At 32.8% G+C, this 16,754-nt stretch overlaps 9 protein-coding genes across 9 annotated transcripts; 5 read left to right on the top strand and 4 right to left on the bottom strand.

Moving 5' to 3' along the window:
* Positions 1–676: 676 nt before the first annotated feature.
* Positions 677–865, top strand: KABA2_13S00990 (uncharacterized protein; the record flags this gene model as incomplete). Its single annotated transcript, XM_041552920.1, has 1 exon — positions 677–865. One exon carries the CDS (start codon positions 677–679, stop codon positions 863–865), a length of 189 nt encoding a protein of 62 aa, XP_041408854.1.
* A 782-nt stretch (positions 866–1,647) lies between these two features.
* SML1 (ribonucleotide reductase inhibiting protein SML1) lies at positions 1,648–1,956 on the top strand (the record flags this gene model as incomplete). The annotated part of the gene is made up of 1 exon (XM_041552919.1): positions 1,648–1,956. The coding sequence occupies one exon, from the start codon at positions 1,648–1,650 to the stop codon at positions 1,954–1,956; it is 309 nt and encodes a 102-aa protein (XP_041408853.1).
* Positions 1,957–2,813: 857 nt separating this feature from the next.
* On the top strand, positions 2,814–4,640 carry CMP2 (calcineurin catalytic subunit A; the record flags this gene model as incomplete). The annotated part of the gene is made up of 1 exon (XM_041552918.1): positions 2,814–4,640. One exon carries the CDS (start codon positions 2,814–2,816, stop codon positions 4,638–4,640), a length of 1,827 nt encoding a protein of 608 aa, XP_041408852.1.
* Positions 4,641–4,874: 234 nt separating this feature from the next.
* On the bottom strand, positions 4,875–6,858 carry IMD4 (IMP dehydrogenase IMD4; the record flags this gene model as incomplete). Its single annotated transcript, XM_041552917.1, has 2 exons — positions 4,875–5,989; positions 6,399–6,858. The coding sequence occupies 2 exons, from the start codon at positions 6,856–6,858 to the stop codon at positions 4,875–4,877; spliced, it is 1,575 nt and encodes a 524-aa protein (XP_041408851.1).
* Positions 6,859–8,726: 1,868 nt separating this feature from the next.
* Positions 8,727–9,233, top strand: SPC2 (signal peptidase complex subunit SPC2; the record flags this gene model as incomplete). The annotated part of the gene is made up of 1 exon (XM_041552916.1): positions 8,727–9,233. The coding sequence occupies one exon, from the start codon at positions 8,727–8,729 to the stop codon at positions 9,231–9,233; it is 507 nt and encodes a 168-aa protein (XP_041408850.1).
* A 393-nt stretch (positions 9,234–9,626) lies between these two features.
* Positions 9,627–11,411, bottom strand: CYB2 (L-lactate dehydrogenase (cytochrome); the record flags this gene model as incomplete). Its single annotated transcript, XM_041552915.1, has 1 exon — positions 9,627–11,411. The coding sequence occupies one exon, from the start codon at positions 11,409–11,411 to the stop codon at positions 9,627–9,629; it is 1,785 nt and encodes a 594-aa protein (XP_041408849.1).
* A 1,460-nt stretch (positions 11,412–12,871) lies between these two features.
* Positions 12,872–13,474, bottom strand: YKT6 (palmitoyltransferase YKT6; the record flags this gene model as incomplete). The annotated part of the gene is made up of 1 exon (XM_041552914.1): positions 12,872–13,474. The coding sequence occupies one exon, from the start codon at positions 13,472–13,474 to the stop codon at positions 12,872–12,874; it is 603 nt and encodes a 200-aa protein (XP_041408848.1).
* A 544-nt stretch (positions 13,475–14,018) lies between these two features.
* On the top strand, positions 14,019–14,765 carry MIA40 (Mia40p; the record flags this gene model as incomplete). The annotated part of the gene is made up of 1 exon (XM_041552913.1): positions 14,019–14,765. One exon carries the CDS (start codon positions 14,019–14,021, stop codon positions 14,763–14,765), a length of 747 nt encoding a protein of 248 aa, XP_041408847.1.
* A 257-nt stretch (positions 14,766–15,022) lies between these two features.
* MST1 (threonine--tRNA ligase MST1) lies at positions 15,023–16,432 on the bottom strand (the record flags this gene model as incomplete). Its single annotated transcript, XM_041552912.1, has 1 exon — positions 15,023–16,432. The coding sequence occupies one exon, from the start codon at positions 16,430–16,432 to the stop codon at positions 15,023–15,025; it is 1,410 nt and encodes a 469-aa protein (XP_041408846.1).
* Between the last annotated feature and the right edge of the window lie 322 nt (positions 16,433–16,754).

Here is a 16,754-nt window from a genome sequence, read left to right as displayed (position 1 = left end):
GCGATTTCTCAGTTGTTTGGTTGCTAGAAGAAAAACACATATTTATTTATAAATTTAGTGGTGCTACGCCACTTTCCCTGAACGGGACGTGTATTTTTCTTTGAATTCAACTTTTGGGGTAAAAACGCGACAAAAGAAAAACTTCACCACGGCAACCAATCTTATATTTCTGTTACCTCTGAAAACAACGAACGTGTCTTCTATTGGTAAATGTCGTTATTATTACTCATTTGAATTAAGTGTTGCTCTCTCTCTCTCTCTCTCTCTCTCTCTCCCTCTCTTGGTTCCATCAATTTTTAAGCTAAAGAACCGGAGCAATAATTAACTAAACATATTATTTACTTTAATATAGTGTGAGGGTGAGGGCGAATGGGAGTGGGAGTGGGAGTGGGTGGGTGAGTGTGGGTATCCTTTATATATTTTTCTCGTTTCTTTTCTTCTTCTTACCTAATTTGTATGTAAGATCATCGCATAAAAACATAACCATATTTATCTATCATCCTTCATTGAAATTCATATTAAAGGAAAGTATAAAAAGGGGACTAAATCAGATCAATAAAATATACATGTATGTCATCTATTATAATTCTCTTTATCCTTTTATTTCTTTTTTCTTTGGTGTTAATAACTAATATATACCACTACTACTAACAAAAAATAATTATATATATTAACGATGAGTGAAACTGAAATGAAACTGGCTGAAAAGAAACTACACGACATGTCCATTGAAGAACAAAAGGATATGTATGGTGATGAAGACACTATGAACAAATACTTTGTTAACTTAGCTGGTAGAATTAGAAATTCTGTCTCTGGTGGCTACTTGCTACCAAAGGAAGATGACAAGGCTGGTAAGGCTTAATCATAAATCATGAAACTTTATTATGAAACATTACAAAAAAAAAATAGTTTAGTCGTTTGGTTTAACCAAATTAAATTTTTAGCTACCTTTTTAATTCTCTATCTATACAACTTGCAATATAAAATTTGCATTTTGCAATATACACACCTATATATATATATATATATATTGCCTCATTTAATAAATACATAAATTTGGTTATGATATTGTTACTATTTCGTTATATTTTGGTGATCTTATTATAATATGAGATACACACCCAAACATCTTGGTTCTAAGAAAATGATTGTTTACATAACCCAGACACCCCATTCAACGAAATGTCAATATTGACAGTAACCCACACACCACATACTCTTCTAATACACATACCGCCCTTTTTAATTCCCCGCGCCACACACCGCTCTACTCTCCCTTTTTCTTCGGTCTATTAGTTTACCACAACAAATAACACCCATACATCTGGATGATTTATTATTATTATCGGTCGGAGTGTTGTGGTTTAGTAAAAAGAAAAAAGAAGAATAGGATAGGATAGGATAGATAAAGACAGTGGCATCTCCAATATTAAACTGATTTGTCATTATCGTTTAGTACAACGTCTGAATTCAATGTTCATATATAAAGAGACTAATAGATTTGATTCGAAATATATAAAAATTAGATTATAATAATTTTCTGTCTTACTTTTACATATTTATTTTTCTATTTTACTTTTTGCTTATACGGAGAGAAAGAAAAAAAAATTTGAACACCTCACTTATACAATAAAACTTTTTACAATGAATGACGAACAAAAGACTCAATACTTGAAAGAATTAAACGAAACCTCTGAAAGAGTTAAAGAACATGTTAGACAAGAACAAGCAAGCAAGTCTCCAGAAGTTGCTCAATCTTCTGAATTTAAGAGAGTTCCAATGCCATCTATGACTGTTCCTCCACCAATGCTAGCTAAAAACTCTAATGTTGGTTCTTCTTCTACTTTAGAAATGTGGGATGAAGGTGTTAATCAAAAATTGAATGAAATTGATAACAAGATGAACAAATCTGATTTATCCGTCTTTTTCACTAAAGGTGAAATTGAATTCTAAGTTATATCTATATTATAAATTTTAATATAAATATTCAATATGCATTCAGATAAACTACTGTTGATAGAGATGAAATGGTGTTTTTCTTTATCAACGAGACAACGCTTAAGTTTGTTTCTTTTTAATATAAATTTAAGTACAGGAAGTTGAAAATATCCGTCGATATAAACCGTCTTATACGTGTGTGTCTGTTTTATTATTATTATTCAATTATTTGGAATTGAGACACATTGGACAGTTATGGTAGGACAATTGTAGATGTACAAATATAAGATGTCATATATATATCTATATATATACTTTGTTTTTATGTTATCTCCATTTTTAAATATTAATAATGAACTTATTAACAAATCACTTCTAGTCTTTATTATCGATGACTTCGTGATTATATTTCCTATTTAGGAAGTGGCGTAGTTTGTCCTATCGTACGAAATTTAATGACCGGGTAACACCTATTGACTCCCCCCTCCCCTCCAAAAAAACGATCTGAAATTTTCAAATTATATTGTTGACGATGGAATCCCTTTACGGTGATAGTGAAGGAAGAGCACCATATTATGATTATTATTATTACAATAATAATAACAATGGTAAAGCAAAGTAAAAGATTGATTACCTGAATGAATAGTATATAGTTATAACAATTATACAGATTCGTATTAAAAATATCTTTCATTTATTATTATTCAATTTAACAAAAGGATATAGATAAAGTTATATTATCATTTGAAAGAATCATATTGACTGTATCCCTTTATAAATCAAGATTAAGAAGTAATTTTTGGTTGTATTTTTGCTTCATCTGTACATTATTGAGTAATACAAAATATAAGTTACTTACAACATTTACAAATATGTCAATGGATCAAAATAACAATAACAGGGGAAAAACTGAAGCAGAAATTAATACAGAAAAAGTTAATGCTGCTATACAAGTAATAGAAAATAAAAAGATTGAAGATAATAGCAATACATCCTCAGTTAATTCTACTTCATCTACTACGGGTAATACACTATTACAACATGCCCAAGATTCTTATACCATGGAAGATGGCACAATTGTCTCAACTAAGGAAAGAGTTGTTAAAAAGGTTAATCCTGTAGCAAAAAGGGCTCCCACTGATGAAGAATTATTTGACCCAGTAACAGATTTACCAAACCATGAATTCTTAAAGGAACATTTTAAAAGGGAAGGACGATTGACAGATTCACAAGCTTTGAAAATATTAAGTATGGCTACCACATGTCTAACTAATGAGCCTAATTTATTGACTGTCCCAGCACCAATCACTGTTTGTGGTGATATACATGGTCAGTACTATGATCTTTTGAAATTATTCGAAGTAGGAGGTCATCCAAAGGATACTCCATATTTGTTCCTGGGGGATTATGTAGATAGAGGTCTGTTTTCATTTGAATGTCTAATATATTTATATTCTTTGAAATTAAATTTCCCAGATACTTTCTGGCTATTAAGAGGTAATCATGAATGTAAACATTTGACTTCTTACTTCACATTCAAAAATGAATGTTTACATAAATATAATTTGGAAATTTTTGAAGCATGTTGCCATTCATTTAATGCATTACCATTGGCAGCTATCATGAATGGTCAATACTTCTGTGTTCATGGTGGTATATCACCAGATTTGAAAACTGTTAATGACATTAATCAGTTAAATAGATTTAAAGAAATTCCTTCAAGGGGTTTGATGTGTGATCTAGTGTGGGCAGATCCAATTGAATCGTATGATGAAGTGGATCCAAACGTAACAGATGAAGATGATGAATTAGCCATTAAATTAATTAATGAAAATGATTATACTCAAATCAATAAATATTTTACTCCAAACCAAGTTAGAGGTTGCTCATATGCATTCACTTATCAAGCATCATGTGCATTTTTACAAAGAACTGGTCTATTATCGATAATAAGAGCACATGAGGCTCAGGATGCAGGTTACAGAATGTATAGAAACACAAAAACGTTGGGATTCCCAAGTTTATTGACACTTTTTAGTGCTCCAAATTATTTGGATACTTATAGAAATAAAGCTGCTGTATTGAAATATGAAAATAATGTCATGAACATCCGTCAATTTAATATGTCTCCGCATCCTTATTGGTTGCCTGATTTCATGGATGTATTTACTTGGTCTTTACCGTTTGTTGGTGAAAAGGTGACCGAAATGTTGGTAGCCATATTGAATATTTGTACGGAGGATGAATTGGAGGAAGAGACACCTTTGATTGAAGAAGCTATAGTGAAGGATCCACAAGTACAAACTCCTAATGTTACAGTCAGTAAGCCATCTACAACCATCGCCGATGATTGTACTAATACTCAAAAGATTAAATCTTCTTCTATTTTAGATGATGACAAGAGAAGAAAAGCATTAAGAAATAAAATTTTGGCAATTGCTAAAGTTTCAAGAATGTATTCTGTTTTGAGACAAGAGAGTGATAAAGTCCAATATCTGAAGAGTATGAACGATGGTATGTTACCTCGTGGTGCTTTAGCACATGGTTCTGCAGGGCTGGAAGAAACATTAACCCACTTTGAAAGGGCAAGAAAGGAAGATTTGGTAAATGAAAAACTACCTCCATCGTTAGAAGACGTCAAAAAGGAAAAAGATAAATATTATAATGATATTTTGAAGAGAGCAAAAAACGATAAGTAATAAAATAGCATTTATATGTGATAAATAATTATATTTATTTTTAATGTAACTATTTTTGTTCCCCGCCCTCCTTCTAATCTTAATCCATTTTTTAAAATTAATGTACAATGTAAATTTCTTAAATATTTACTTATTTGTGAAAAATGTTTTTATATATATGTATGTATGAAGTTCAGAAGAAATTAATACGTTTGATTATTATCAGATGTATAACTCTAACGATATAAATCACACTTAGTTGTGTAGACGCTTCTCGTAAGAGTGTAAGTTGTTGATACCACCTTCCATTTGAGCAGAAGCGGTTCTGAATTCGAATCTAACCTTACCAGCATTGACAGCTTCCTTCAAAGCATCCAAAGATGGGGTACCGATATCTTGGCAAGAGTGTTGTAGACCATTGTACAAGTATGGAATGAACTTTTGGATAGAACCCTTGTCAACAACAGCACCAGAGACACCTTGAGCGACTAGAACCTTATCGGATTCAGAAAAGTAACGAGAAGTGGAAGCATTACCATTCTTACCAGTTTGTTGCATGGCGTCAATGGAACCCATACCACGGTAAACCTTTAATCTCTTACCATCTCTGTAGAAATATTCACCTGGAGACTCATTAGTACCAGCAAGCATACCACCCATCATGACAGTGGAGGCACCTAGAGCTAAAGCCTTAATGATGTGACCAATGTTTTGGACACCACCATCAGCCATACAAGGAACACCAAATTCGTTGGCGAACTTGCAGACATTGTAGACAGCAGTAGCTTGTGGTCTACCAGAAGCCATGACTTCTTGGGTGATACAAATGGAACCAGAACCCATACCGATTCTTAGACCATCACAACCACTGGCAATCAAATTAGCGGCTTGTTCTCTAGTGACAACATTACCGGCAATGACTTCTAAATCTGGGTAAGTCTTCTTAACCCATTTCAACATATCAATCTGGTACATGGAGTTACCTTGAGAGGAGTCAATGGTAACAACATCTAAACCAGCTTCGACCAAAAGGGTCAATCTCTTTCTGTCATTTGGTAGAGTACCAATGGCAGCACCACACAACAATTGTTTGGTGGTAGCAGATTTAGAGGCCAATGGGAAGTTTTGGTTCTTCATTAAATCAGTTCTAGAGATCATGGAGACCAAGTTCTTTTCTTCATCGACGATCAAAAGCTTACCTTTCTTAGTCTTCTTTAAGATTTCATTACCTTCTAGCAAAGTTAGACCTTGTTTAGCAGATAGTGGATCTTTAGTCATGACTTCAGAGACAGGTAGAGATTCATCTTCGACAAATTGAACATCACGGGAAGTGACTAGACCTAGTAATTTACCTGGGAATTTGCCACCTTCTAAATATAAAATAAGGAAATAAAAAAATAAATCATCATAGATGAAATAAATTATATTATTTTTGATTGTTAGTAAAAAAAATGAATTTGAATGGGGGAGGGGAAAAGATTATCTCTTATTTTTTTTCTAGTATTGATGTAAGTTTTCAAGTAATAATGTTCTATTTTTCTTTAAGTTTTATAATAGAATAATAAAACGTATCAGATAGGAAAGTTCTCTACAAGATCGTTTGATCGCAGTCAGTAGAACGAAAGTTATTAATTTAAAAAAGTTTAATCATCATTGTAAGTATAATTCCATTTAATAAAAAAAAATTAAAGTAAAATAGAATCGAAATATATCTGAAAACAATATCAGAAAAAAAGTGGGATAAGGGATAATAATAATAAGTAATTAATTAAAACATACCAGTAACTGGGAAACCAGAGAAACCTAATTGTTCCTTCATTTGTTTAACTTCACCAATAGTAGTAGTTGGAGTAACAACGACTGGAGAGTTAATGAACCCATTTTCATAAGTCTTAACTTTCTTAACCATAGCAGCTTGTTCTTCTGGAGAACAATTGTGATGGATAGTACCGATACCACCTAATAAAGCCATGTAGATAGCCATTTCGGATTCAGTGACAGTATCCATAGGAGAAGAAACGAAAGGAGTATGTAGGGAGATCTTCTTGGTTAGTTTAGTCTTCAATTCGACAACAGAGGATGGGAAACCAACGTAACCTGGTAGAATCAAGAAATCGTTATAAGTTAGACCACCTCTAATCTTAGAGTCCATAAGATCTTCGACAGATAAACCATCCCTGTTTTTCAATTCGTTCAAGTAACCTAAAGCAGTAGTGTAATCTCTCTTAGCAGCAACCATTTTTGTGTATGTATATTTTTTGTTGTAAGTGTTAAATGGGTGTGTATAAACTTCTTAGTTAGGAAAGTTGGATAATATAAAATTAAACTAATATATTGTCGATCTCTCTTTATTATTCTTTTTATATTATTTTAAAAACAGAAGTCAAAAATAAAAAGAGTATATAAAAACGAAGTTATTTGAAGGACAAAGGATGGAATAAGAGCCAGTTTATTATAGACTACAACATAGTAATAAGAGTAAACTGTAAAAACGAAGAAGTAATTAGAACAAACATAATATGGCCACCGGTTTTCTTCTGATGATCGAACAAGTTTTTGATGGAAAATTCGATGAGTATTTATACTTTTTTTATTTTTTATAAATCAAAAAAATTTTCATTATCCTTAGGTAAGGTGACAAGAAAAGAAAAGAGAGAGAAGAAACGATGAGTTTCATTCAGTATGTATGTATGCAATACAAAATTATATGGCTATATTCAAAACAGTAAGAGAGTGAAGAAACAGAGAAGCCCTCGATTAAAAAACAAATGAAAATTTTTTCACTGAAAAATAAAAATAAAATGAATATTACAAGAAGAAATCTTATTGTTTGTTTGTTTTTGCATGCTGTGCTCATCGCCTCTTCAATCTTAATAATACTTGTTATATAAGGATGCAATTAGTGGGAAAATATTTTTGTCGCAGGGCACTCTGCAACATATTCTGTGGCACAACGCGTTTACATAATAGAATATAGGTATATTTTCTCTCTCCTTCTGGCACCGCCCCCTCCATTCCCTCCGCTCCCTTCATTTTTCTGCCCGCTTCCGCGTCTCTCTCTCTGTGTCAAGCGAGAAGAAGAAGGAGTCTTTTAATGTGAGAGTAGAATAGAGTGGCAGCGGTAGTTAACTAATATATATATACATAATAACAGAATCAGAGTAAACATAGGGTACATATATAGACAGTGTCAACAAGACCAACTAGTATCGTTATTTTACTAATAATAGTGGTAATGAGTTTGTGTTCAGTACTATTCTTATGTGCTCTTATATAAGTTTTTGTGTCTTGTCGTCTCTCGTCATGTTATTGATTGATATGGAGTTGAACTTGCTATATACATAGTGAACTGCTCCTGCAGACAAAACGTTACAGTCTGACTCCACTATAAAATTGGAAGTTGTTGGGATAATAATAATAATAATAATAATAATAAGCGATTGTAACCAAATGAAATTGTGTAAAATATATATAAATATATAGATATTCCTTAACACAATTGTGACATTACTAAAAAATTGATATCACGTTGAACGACAAGCCGTCTTGCATTTTGTCCGCTGTTCCGTTTCAACTGCCTCCCTCCCACCCCCACTCTAAAAAAACAAAAAAAGAGCACACTGGTTCTATCCCACACATACGTATTCAGACAGAACAGAGAGAGATCAACTTGGCTCAGTGTACTTTATTTCTCCTTGCCAAATGATAGACAGACTTTCAAATAGTGATATTAACTGATTGAAAATGATTTAGAGAGAACGGTCCCTTTTCTTGTGGATACGTTTACGTACGTAAGCCGGTGCAATAAAGGATATTCATTTAATATTTACAAAATAAGGTACAATACATAACACATTTTTAATAGTTCTAGATACTTTTTCCTTTCAAGACAGGATTTGTTCTAAATATTATAATCATCGTTTTCTTTTTTTTTTGACTTTTAACAGTTTTTTGTTGTTCTCGATTATTATATAAGCAGTTCCCTAAAAAGTAAAGGTGTGTTTTATCCATTGTATTATTCATTTTTGACAAATATATGCATTATTTTTTGCAATCCATTAAGAATAATAGCTATCCTTTCTTTTTTTCCATAAATAAATAATAATAATGAGTAAACCAGTTAATGTATACTCAATCTCTGAAGTATCTCAAACCCTGAATGAGAATTTACCTGATGTTTTAGGACGTTTAGGTTACACTGAAACATTTGAATTAGTGGACCAAAAATTATTAATAGGTTATTCTGTGGCCGGTGTTGCAGCTATCAGTTTTATTATCGATAAACAGTTTGTACATAAAGATATCGTGAAATATCAACAATATTTAGTTGGATTCTATTGTGGTTTATCCGTAATATTTTGGCTTTTCAAGAAATACGTTGAAAAATCTGTAGTATACAGTGGTAAGAATGATACAGAGACAATTAAAGTTAAAACCTCATATGAAGATGCTAAACCATTGTATACTGTTACTTTGATCAGCAACAATAAAAAGACTTTTGTTAGTACATTGGAGATTAACAAAGTTTTCAATAAAGAAGGTTATTTACAATCTGAATTGTTTATGGAATGGGTTAAACAACAATTAGCTACTTTATCTAATAAAAGACAATAGTTTGTAATATCTTTCAAGAAAGGAATACATTCACCTTTACTATTCATATGTGTTTGCATATCTTAGATGAGTTGTATATAGTTGGCGTTCCTCTTCGTTTGTTATCTATCTAGATGCATACATACATATATACATATATATATTGGAATGATTATTTTATACGATATAATTAAAAGAATAGAAAATAAATTGTTTTCTATGAATATCAGACAGTGTGTATGGTTATATCGGATATGAATATAACCGAACCAAAAATAATTAAATTACTATTTATTTTGTTTTTATTATAAGGTAGGAAGAATATTTATATATATATATATATATGTATATACGTATATGGAACACTATAGGATAAATAAATAATTAAATGCCAAGTATCTCAAAATATTGAAACTAATCATCGTCGTCAATTAAGAATTTGGCTAATTGTGGTTCTCTGTATGCATTTTCATATAGAGAATCTCTAGCGACAGCAACACTTCTTGAATGTAATGAAGTTAAATCTAAGAAACCTGGATTCAAGTCCTCGATCTTGCTGACACCTAATAGTCTCATAGACATTTCTAATTCCTTTGTAATGATATCAATGGCATGAGCAACACCTTGTTGTCCATAACATGAATTAGCATACAAAAATGGTCTACCTAGACCAACACCAGTGGCACCTAAACATAAAGCCTTTAAGATATCAGTACCACGACGAATACCACCGTCAACGAACACGTCGAAGTTCTTGTCTAGACCGTGGTGTTTCAAGATTGGCATGGTTTCAGCTAGAACCTCAATTGGGGCTCTAGAGAAATCCAGTTGTCTACCACCGTGGTTAGATAATACGACACCTTGACAACCCATTTGAGCGGCTCTAACGGCATCTTCGGCTCTTTGAACACCCTTGATAACAATTGGTAATTTAGTCAATTTTCTCATCTTTGCAATATCTTCCCAAGATAAAGATGGATCAATGAATTTAGATAAAGCCTTTGAAGCACCATCAGAATTATTTTCTTTCTTTTGTTCTTCTTTCTTTTGTAAGATTTTTGGACCACCAGTGCTTTGAGTTGTAAATTTGATCTTTTGATCTTTTTCTCTGTTACCTAAAGATGGAGCATCAACAGTGACAAAGATTGCCTTTAAACCTAGATCTTCTGCATGTTTAATCAAATCTCTAGTGATCTTTCTATCGGAATTCACATATAATTGAAACCATTGTAATTGTTTGTCATTAACTTTAGCCTCAGCAACTTCATCAAGAGAACATGATGCCAAAGTAGAAATCATTTGAGGTACAGAGTATTTTGTAGTACCACAACCTTTAGCAATATCTACTTCACCACCTTCTGGATTCCCTAGTTTACATAAAGCAGTAGCACTTACATAAAATGGAACTTCAGTTGTTTCACCTAACATAGTAGTTTTCAAATTGACATGTTCGACATCGACCAAAATATGTGGTTTAAAGAAAATTCTATGATAAGCATTATGATTCTCTCTATAGGTGATCTCGTCATCTGCACCAGAAGAATAATAGGCCCAAGCTTGATTAGTTAAAATCTTTGAAGCCAATCTTTCAAAATCGTACAAATTTAAAATGTTACCTAAAGGAGGCATATTATCTCTCAATTTTTGTTTAGTCATAATTTCATAAGGAGATTCACCTGGTGCATAAGGAGGACACACGAGTTTCTTGGGCATTGGTTTACTTAATGGACCTAATTGTTTATCCTCTGGAATATTTTTCTCGAGGGTACCCTTTGCATGTAATGGCATGAACATAGCTGTGACATCTTTACCTGCATTTGCTTTAATGACATCTTCACCACCTGGATGGTTTGGAATGAAAAATGTGACGTCATAGACATAACCATTGATTACAACCCAGCAATCATCTGGTTTATTGTGTTTAGCAACCTCATCTGGAGAGATAGGTTTCTTCTTTGATGGTTGACCATTATCGTTACTGATCAAATCTGAAGAAGGATGATTAAATTGATTCCACGCATAATATGATAAAAATGAAGCTGAAGCAACTAATAATAAAGAATTACGTAAATTCTTCGAATTATTAAAATTACGAGATTTTGAGAAAGTAGTTGTTGTAAGAGCTCTCTTTGAAGCTTTTGTAAACTTGAATTGTCTACAAGCACGGATAGCAATTGATCTTCTACCTAGTGTTTGCATACTGAAATATATTTGAATATTTTATTTGTTTTCAGAATATGTACAGAGGAAAGAAAAAGAACAAAGAAAATATGGAAGAATATAAACTACACTTAAGGTAAAGATCTCGTCTTTCTTATAAATCCATGTCCTTATATATATGTGTACATATATGATCGAGAACAAGAAGGGATGGGGATGGGGAGGAATGGAGAATAAATCATATTACAATAATAAGAATAGTAAATGAGATTACCCACTCCTTAGCAGAAGTAACCTTATTCTTTACCCCGATAGAATTATCACTCAAGGTCATAAACCTTCGCATGTCTCTTCTCTTCTAATTTGTTAAGATGACTCTCTACTAATCCAGTGAGTATAAAGTGTTATAATAACGTGTATATTCATTCTAATTATTATTATTATTATTATTATATATATTCATTTGACATACCGATACCGTCCCTTCTTCTTCCTCCCATCCCCCACGTCCCCAAGTCTAATCCCTCCCACATCTCGTTGCCCTGTACTTCCGTCCTTCCCTTTGATCAACTACTCCTACCCCCACGATTCGGAATACACTATAAGTTCCATTAAAATCACAATAAAATCTTGAATTTACGTACTATTTTCCAGGAATCCGACCAACCAACCCCCACGTTGTCCCTGAGATAATTTGGCTAACTTGTTCACCAACCCACCCTCTCTGTCTCTCTGTCTCAGTTTATTTACTTATTAACTGACTCGGGAATACCGGGATCCAGTAGGATAGACGCGCAAGACGGCTTTTGTTAACAAAAACGTATAAAGTTGAGGGAAAAGGCTGTCAGCCGCTGTCGGCTCGTCGCTGATTGGCCACAGAGCCAACACGGCCGGTTCACGCAATTCAAAATCTCCCAAGATTGAACTGCTGAGCTCTTCTCCCCTATATCTGCTGTCTCAGCAATGTCTTATTGACCTCTTCTATGTGGACAGAACATTAACAATAACAATTGCAAATAACAATAATGGACAATAACGGAACAGTTGTCCTGCAGCAGAAGAATAAGAACAAGATGACGAAGATGGCTGCACTATACAATAAATAATATATAGAATAAACAATTGTAAATCTATATTTAAAATTGTAGGACCCTGAAAGAGAGAGTAGGTCAATTGCTACTACTTAACAAAACTGTGGTAGGACATATATCTTGGTTGTTGTATTGGTTTTTATTATTTCTTCTCTTTGACATGAATTGATAATAACAAATTTGTATATACCATCTATAAATGTATGTTGTTATCGTTGGTTTATGTACAAATATCTTGTTGGAAAGTCTGTTGAAATGTTTTTATGAACCCATTCTCTAACGTGACGGTAAAAAGGCAGCTGATACTAACGTTCTCTTTATTAAAACAATGATCTGCTAACTTTCAAAAGTCAAAACAGATTCTTGGTATATATGTACCTATGATTATGATTATTATTATTACTATTATTATACAATGACACAACATGAATTAGATTTTTTAGCTTGTTTGTAAAACATCTTAGAGCTAGCATTTAAAGACTCTGATTTATCAACCAAGTTATCTAATTTTTCACCTCTTTGTAAGACGTTTTCGATAGTCTTATGCAATACAATTTTAGTTTCATCTAATTCTTGTTGAACTTTCATGATAGCATCTGCTTGAGCAGGATCTTGATATTTAGCAATATATCCTTCTAGTTCATTCATCTTTAATGAATCGTTTGTAGCGCTAACATCCTTCCAACTCTCAACTGGATGAGCCACCAAATATTCATCCAATACTTTGTTTAATAAAGTATATGCAGGTCTCACTGGATATTCTTTATCAGTAATCAATACACCACAGATACCTTCGGCACGAGCATAGACATGACCAACATAATTACCCTCTTCAATACTTTGTCTTTGACCAGAGGATGTTCTAGTGGCAACTGTCTCTGCAAAAAAAGTCATGAATTGACCAACACTACTACGTTCAAAATAACCAAATTGAGAAAGATCTTTAACTTCACTTAATTCTAATGCTTTTGTAGCATCACTACGGAATACACCAATATAATATATCTTCATCTTGTCTTTTTCGTGTAGTTATATATATATATGTATATATATTATGCTTCTGGTTCACAGTCTAGTATATTATCACCTTCGATATCGTAGCTATAAACGTTGGTCCTCTTTATCGCTGTCTGCCTTCTCAAATAAAAACCTCTCTAGTCTTGATATAGTGATTCTTTAACACATTCCGCCCTGTTCCATAATAATATCGTTATTATTATTATTATTACTACTATTGAAATCTTTCAATATTTCGTCGTTCGTCGCGCGATTTGCGTCCACGTCAACAGTATGGCGTAAAAATGCCCTTATAGAACAATAATAGTTGATTAGTTAGCAGACTTATATTTTTCACATTCTTTCAATTCTAGGAGTAATGGAAGGTAAGTCAGTGCTACCACGGATTCTCTCGCATAAACTATATAAATATATATATATTTAAACGACAAACGACCAAAGTGTAAGGATAAGTAGTATTCAACGTTAGAATCCTACAAAACTTTGATGTTCAATTGCACTTCATATCACTCGCTCTCCTTGTGTTTGGTTAGAATCCATGTTGTCCATACGAACGATCACATCTCAGCTAAACAAATTATATCAATTAGGGCACCGTTACCCTCAGTTGAATCCTATGAAGAGCAACCGGAATGACTGGAGAATGGCTGTACTTGGTGCTGCAGCGGCGTCTTTCACGATGGTGATCTATGTAAAACCTTTATCGCCAATGTATTTGTTAGAACAATGGAAACAACTTGTGAATGATTGGAAATCTGGTATAATTGTATGGAATGAATCTACAGCTCATGACATGACTTCCGAGACTCATAGAGCCTTTGATGAGATTACAATCCCTGGCGATATCACATTGTTCAGTCCACATGTACAGACACTTGAGCATAAGACAACGAAAAGAAAACAGGTACTTGAACCTCAGTTATTACGTCAAAATGATAAAGAAACAATTGATGACAATATTTTATCGATACCCTTACCACCACCAACTCACGATTTACAAATGATAGATACTGAAGGAATCAGTCTTATGATTCCTGTAACAAATGAAAATTATCATTCCACTAAAACATCCGAGGTCATGGACACTAAAATTGAACTGAACCCTAACACTGGAGAGATTAATTGGGATGCACCAACACTAGGTGGACTTGCTAATGGCCAATGCGGTAAAGAATTCAAATTGGCATTCTCCTGTTTTGTTCATTCACATACAACACCAAAGGGAGTGGACTGCATCAAGAGTTTTAACAGAATGCAAGATTGTTTTACTAACAACATCACATAATGAAAATAGTTGCATTTAAACAAAAAAGAATATTCTCCTCCCACACCTTAATGACTAATAATGATACCAATTATATGTATAGTTATTCATTAGTGTATTGCTTGCAATGCGTCTTTAATAATAACTTAAATACATTTAAGTACTCCTAAATATTCATAATATATATATATATATTTTTTGCCTCTTATCAAACAAAAAGTGAAGACTAATATTATCTTTTCTTATTTTATTTACAAGTATTTGTCAAAAAAAGTACTTCATTTATAATTTCTCTCTAGGATAGAGAACATGTCATATATCTCTTTACCTGTTAAATGGTCTAACTTTCTATCATCTCTTGTTCTGATGCTATATTTACCTGTTTTAACTTCGTCTTCGCCAACAATAATTAAATAGGAGTAATGTTTTAAAATTGCATCCTTGATTCTATATCCTAATGGTTCCGATCTTTCATCGACATCGACGTTAAAACGGAAATTATTTAACGGGATAGGAGTCAAATCTGTATCATCTTCGAGTTCATTTTCACCGGCTAATTGTTTCTTAAGCCTCTGACAGGCTTCGATTTGATTTGAGTCCTTAGTATTTATAGGAATAATCATTGCTTGGTATGGGTTCAACCAGAATGGCCATTTACCTTTGTAATGATCTATTAATAGTGCTAAGAATCTTTCTACTGAGCCAAACACAGCACGGTGGATCATAATCGGAGTCTTCTGCGTATTGTCTCTATCCTTATATTTTAAATTAAACCTTATTGGTAATTGGAAATCCAATTGAATGGTAGCAACTTGATGAGACTTGCCTGTATGATCAGGAACCATGATATCAAGTTTAGGTCCATAGAAAGCACCATCCCCTTCATTTAATTGCCATTTTTTTCCGGACTTCTCTAAAACATTCTTTAATACACCTTCTGCATGATTCCATGTTTCAAGTTCTCCGATATAATGATCTTTTGGTCTAGTTGATAAGTTTATTGAGTAATTTGTAGTGGGGTCTTTATTAAATTTGAAAACTTTACCATAACATAAATCAACCAATTTTAAACAATTTAAAATTTCTGATTCCACTTGTTCTTTAGTACAAAATATATGACCATCATCCTGATGGAATTTTCTCACTCTAGTCAGTCCAGAAAGTGCACCTGATGCTTCATTTCTGTGAAGTGGTGAAAAATCACTATATCTTAATGGTAATTCGTTGTATGAATGATCGAATCTGTTATAGATAACGCAATGTCCGGGGCAATTCATTGGTTTTAAACCATAAATTTCCTTGGACGCATCAGTTCCTTCGACTTTAAACATATCATCTTTATAATTTTCCCAGTGTCCAGATTGTTCCCATAAGCTTTTCTTGAAAATTAATGGTGTAATTACTTCTTGATATCCAAATTTCAAACGGCCTTGTTGTTGTTTCATAAATTGGATTAGTTTATTGAATATTTTAGTACCATTTGGTAAAAAAAAAATAGAGCCTGGTGAGATGGGATCTGTAAGGTAAAGCTTCTGTTTATTTGAAACATCATAAGATATCGACTGCTTTAAATTATTCGTTGCAGGAGTGGTGTCATTCTTAGCTCCTGAAGGTTTTGTCGCCAGATGTCTGGAAAGAAATGGAAACCGTACATACACTAGCCTTTCTGCTGTGCGTATTGGAAACATTATTAAAGGTAATTGCTTCTTCTTAACTTGGTTAGAATTTAATTTATAAAATTTCCAACTTTTTACTTTGTAATCTCGAAGAACTTGTTAGTCTCCCCTTATGTTTCACGCTCTTAATATCTAAAAGTTGTTTTGGTTGGTGCGACTTCGAAAATTAAAAAATATATATACATATACAAACATATAAGGTATACAGTATATAAGTATAACAATATAAGGAAGTTAAAAATAACAGAAATTATCTTGAAATATACATTATACATTTATTAAATTAAAAATAAATTGGATATGAAAATGGTGGAAAGATTGAAAGTTTTTAGTT

The sequence above is a fragment of the Maudiozyma barnettii genome (assembly GCF_903064755.1).
Source record: "Maudiozyma barnettii strain CLIB 1767 genome assembly, contig: KABA2_13, whole genome shotgun sequence".
In the NCBI taxonomy this organism is placed as follows: Eukaryota; Fungi; Ascomycota; class Saccharomycetes; order Saccharomycetales; family Saccharomycetaceae; genus Maudiozyma; species Maudiozyma barnettii.
The sequence above is the reverse complement of the archived record's forward strand: the minus strand, read 5'-3'. Positions and strand labels throughout refer to the sequence as shown.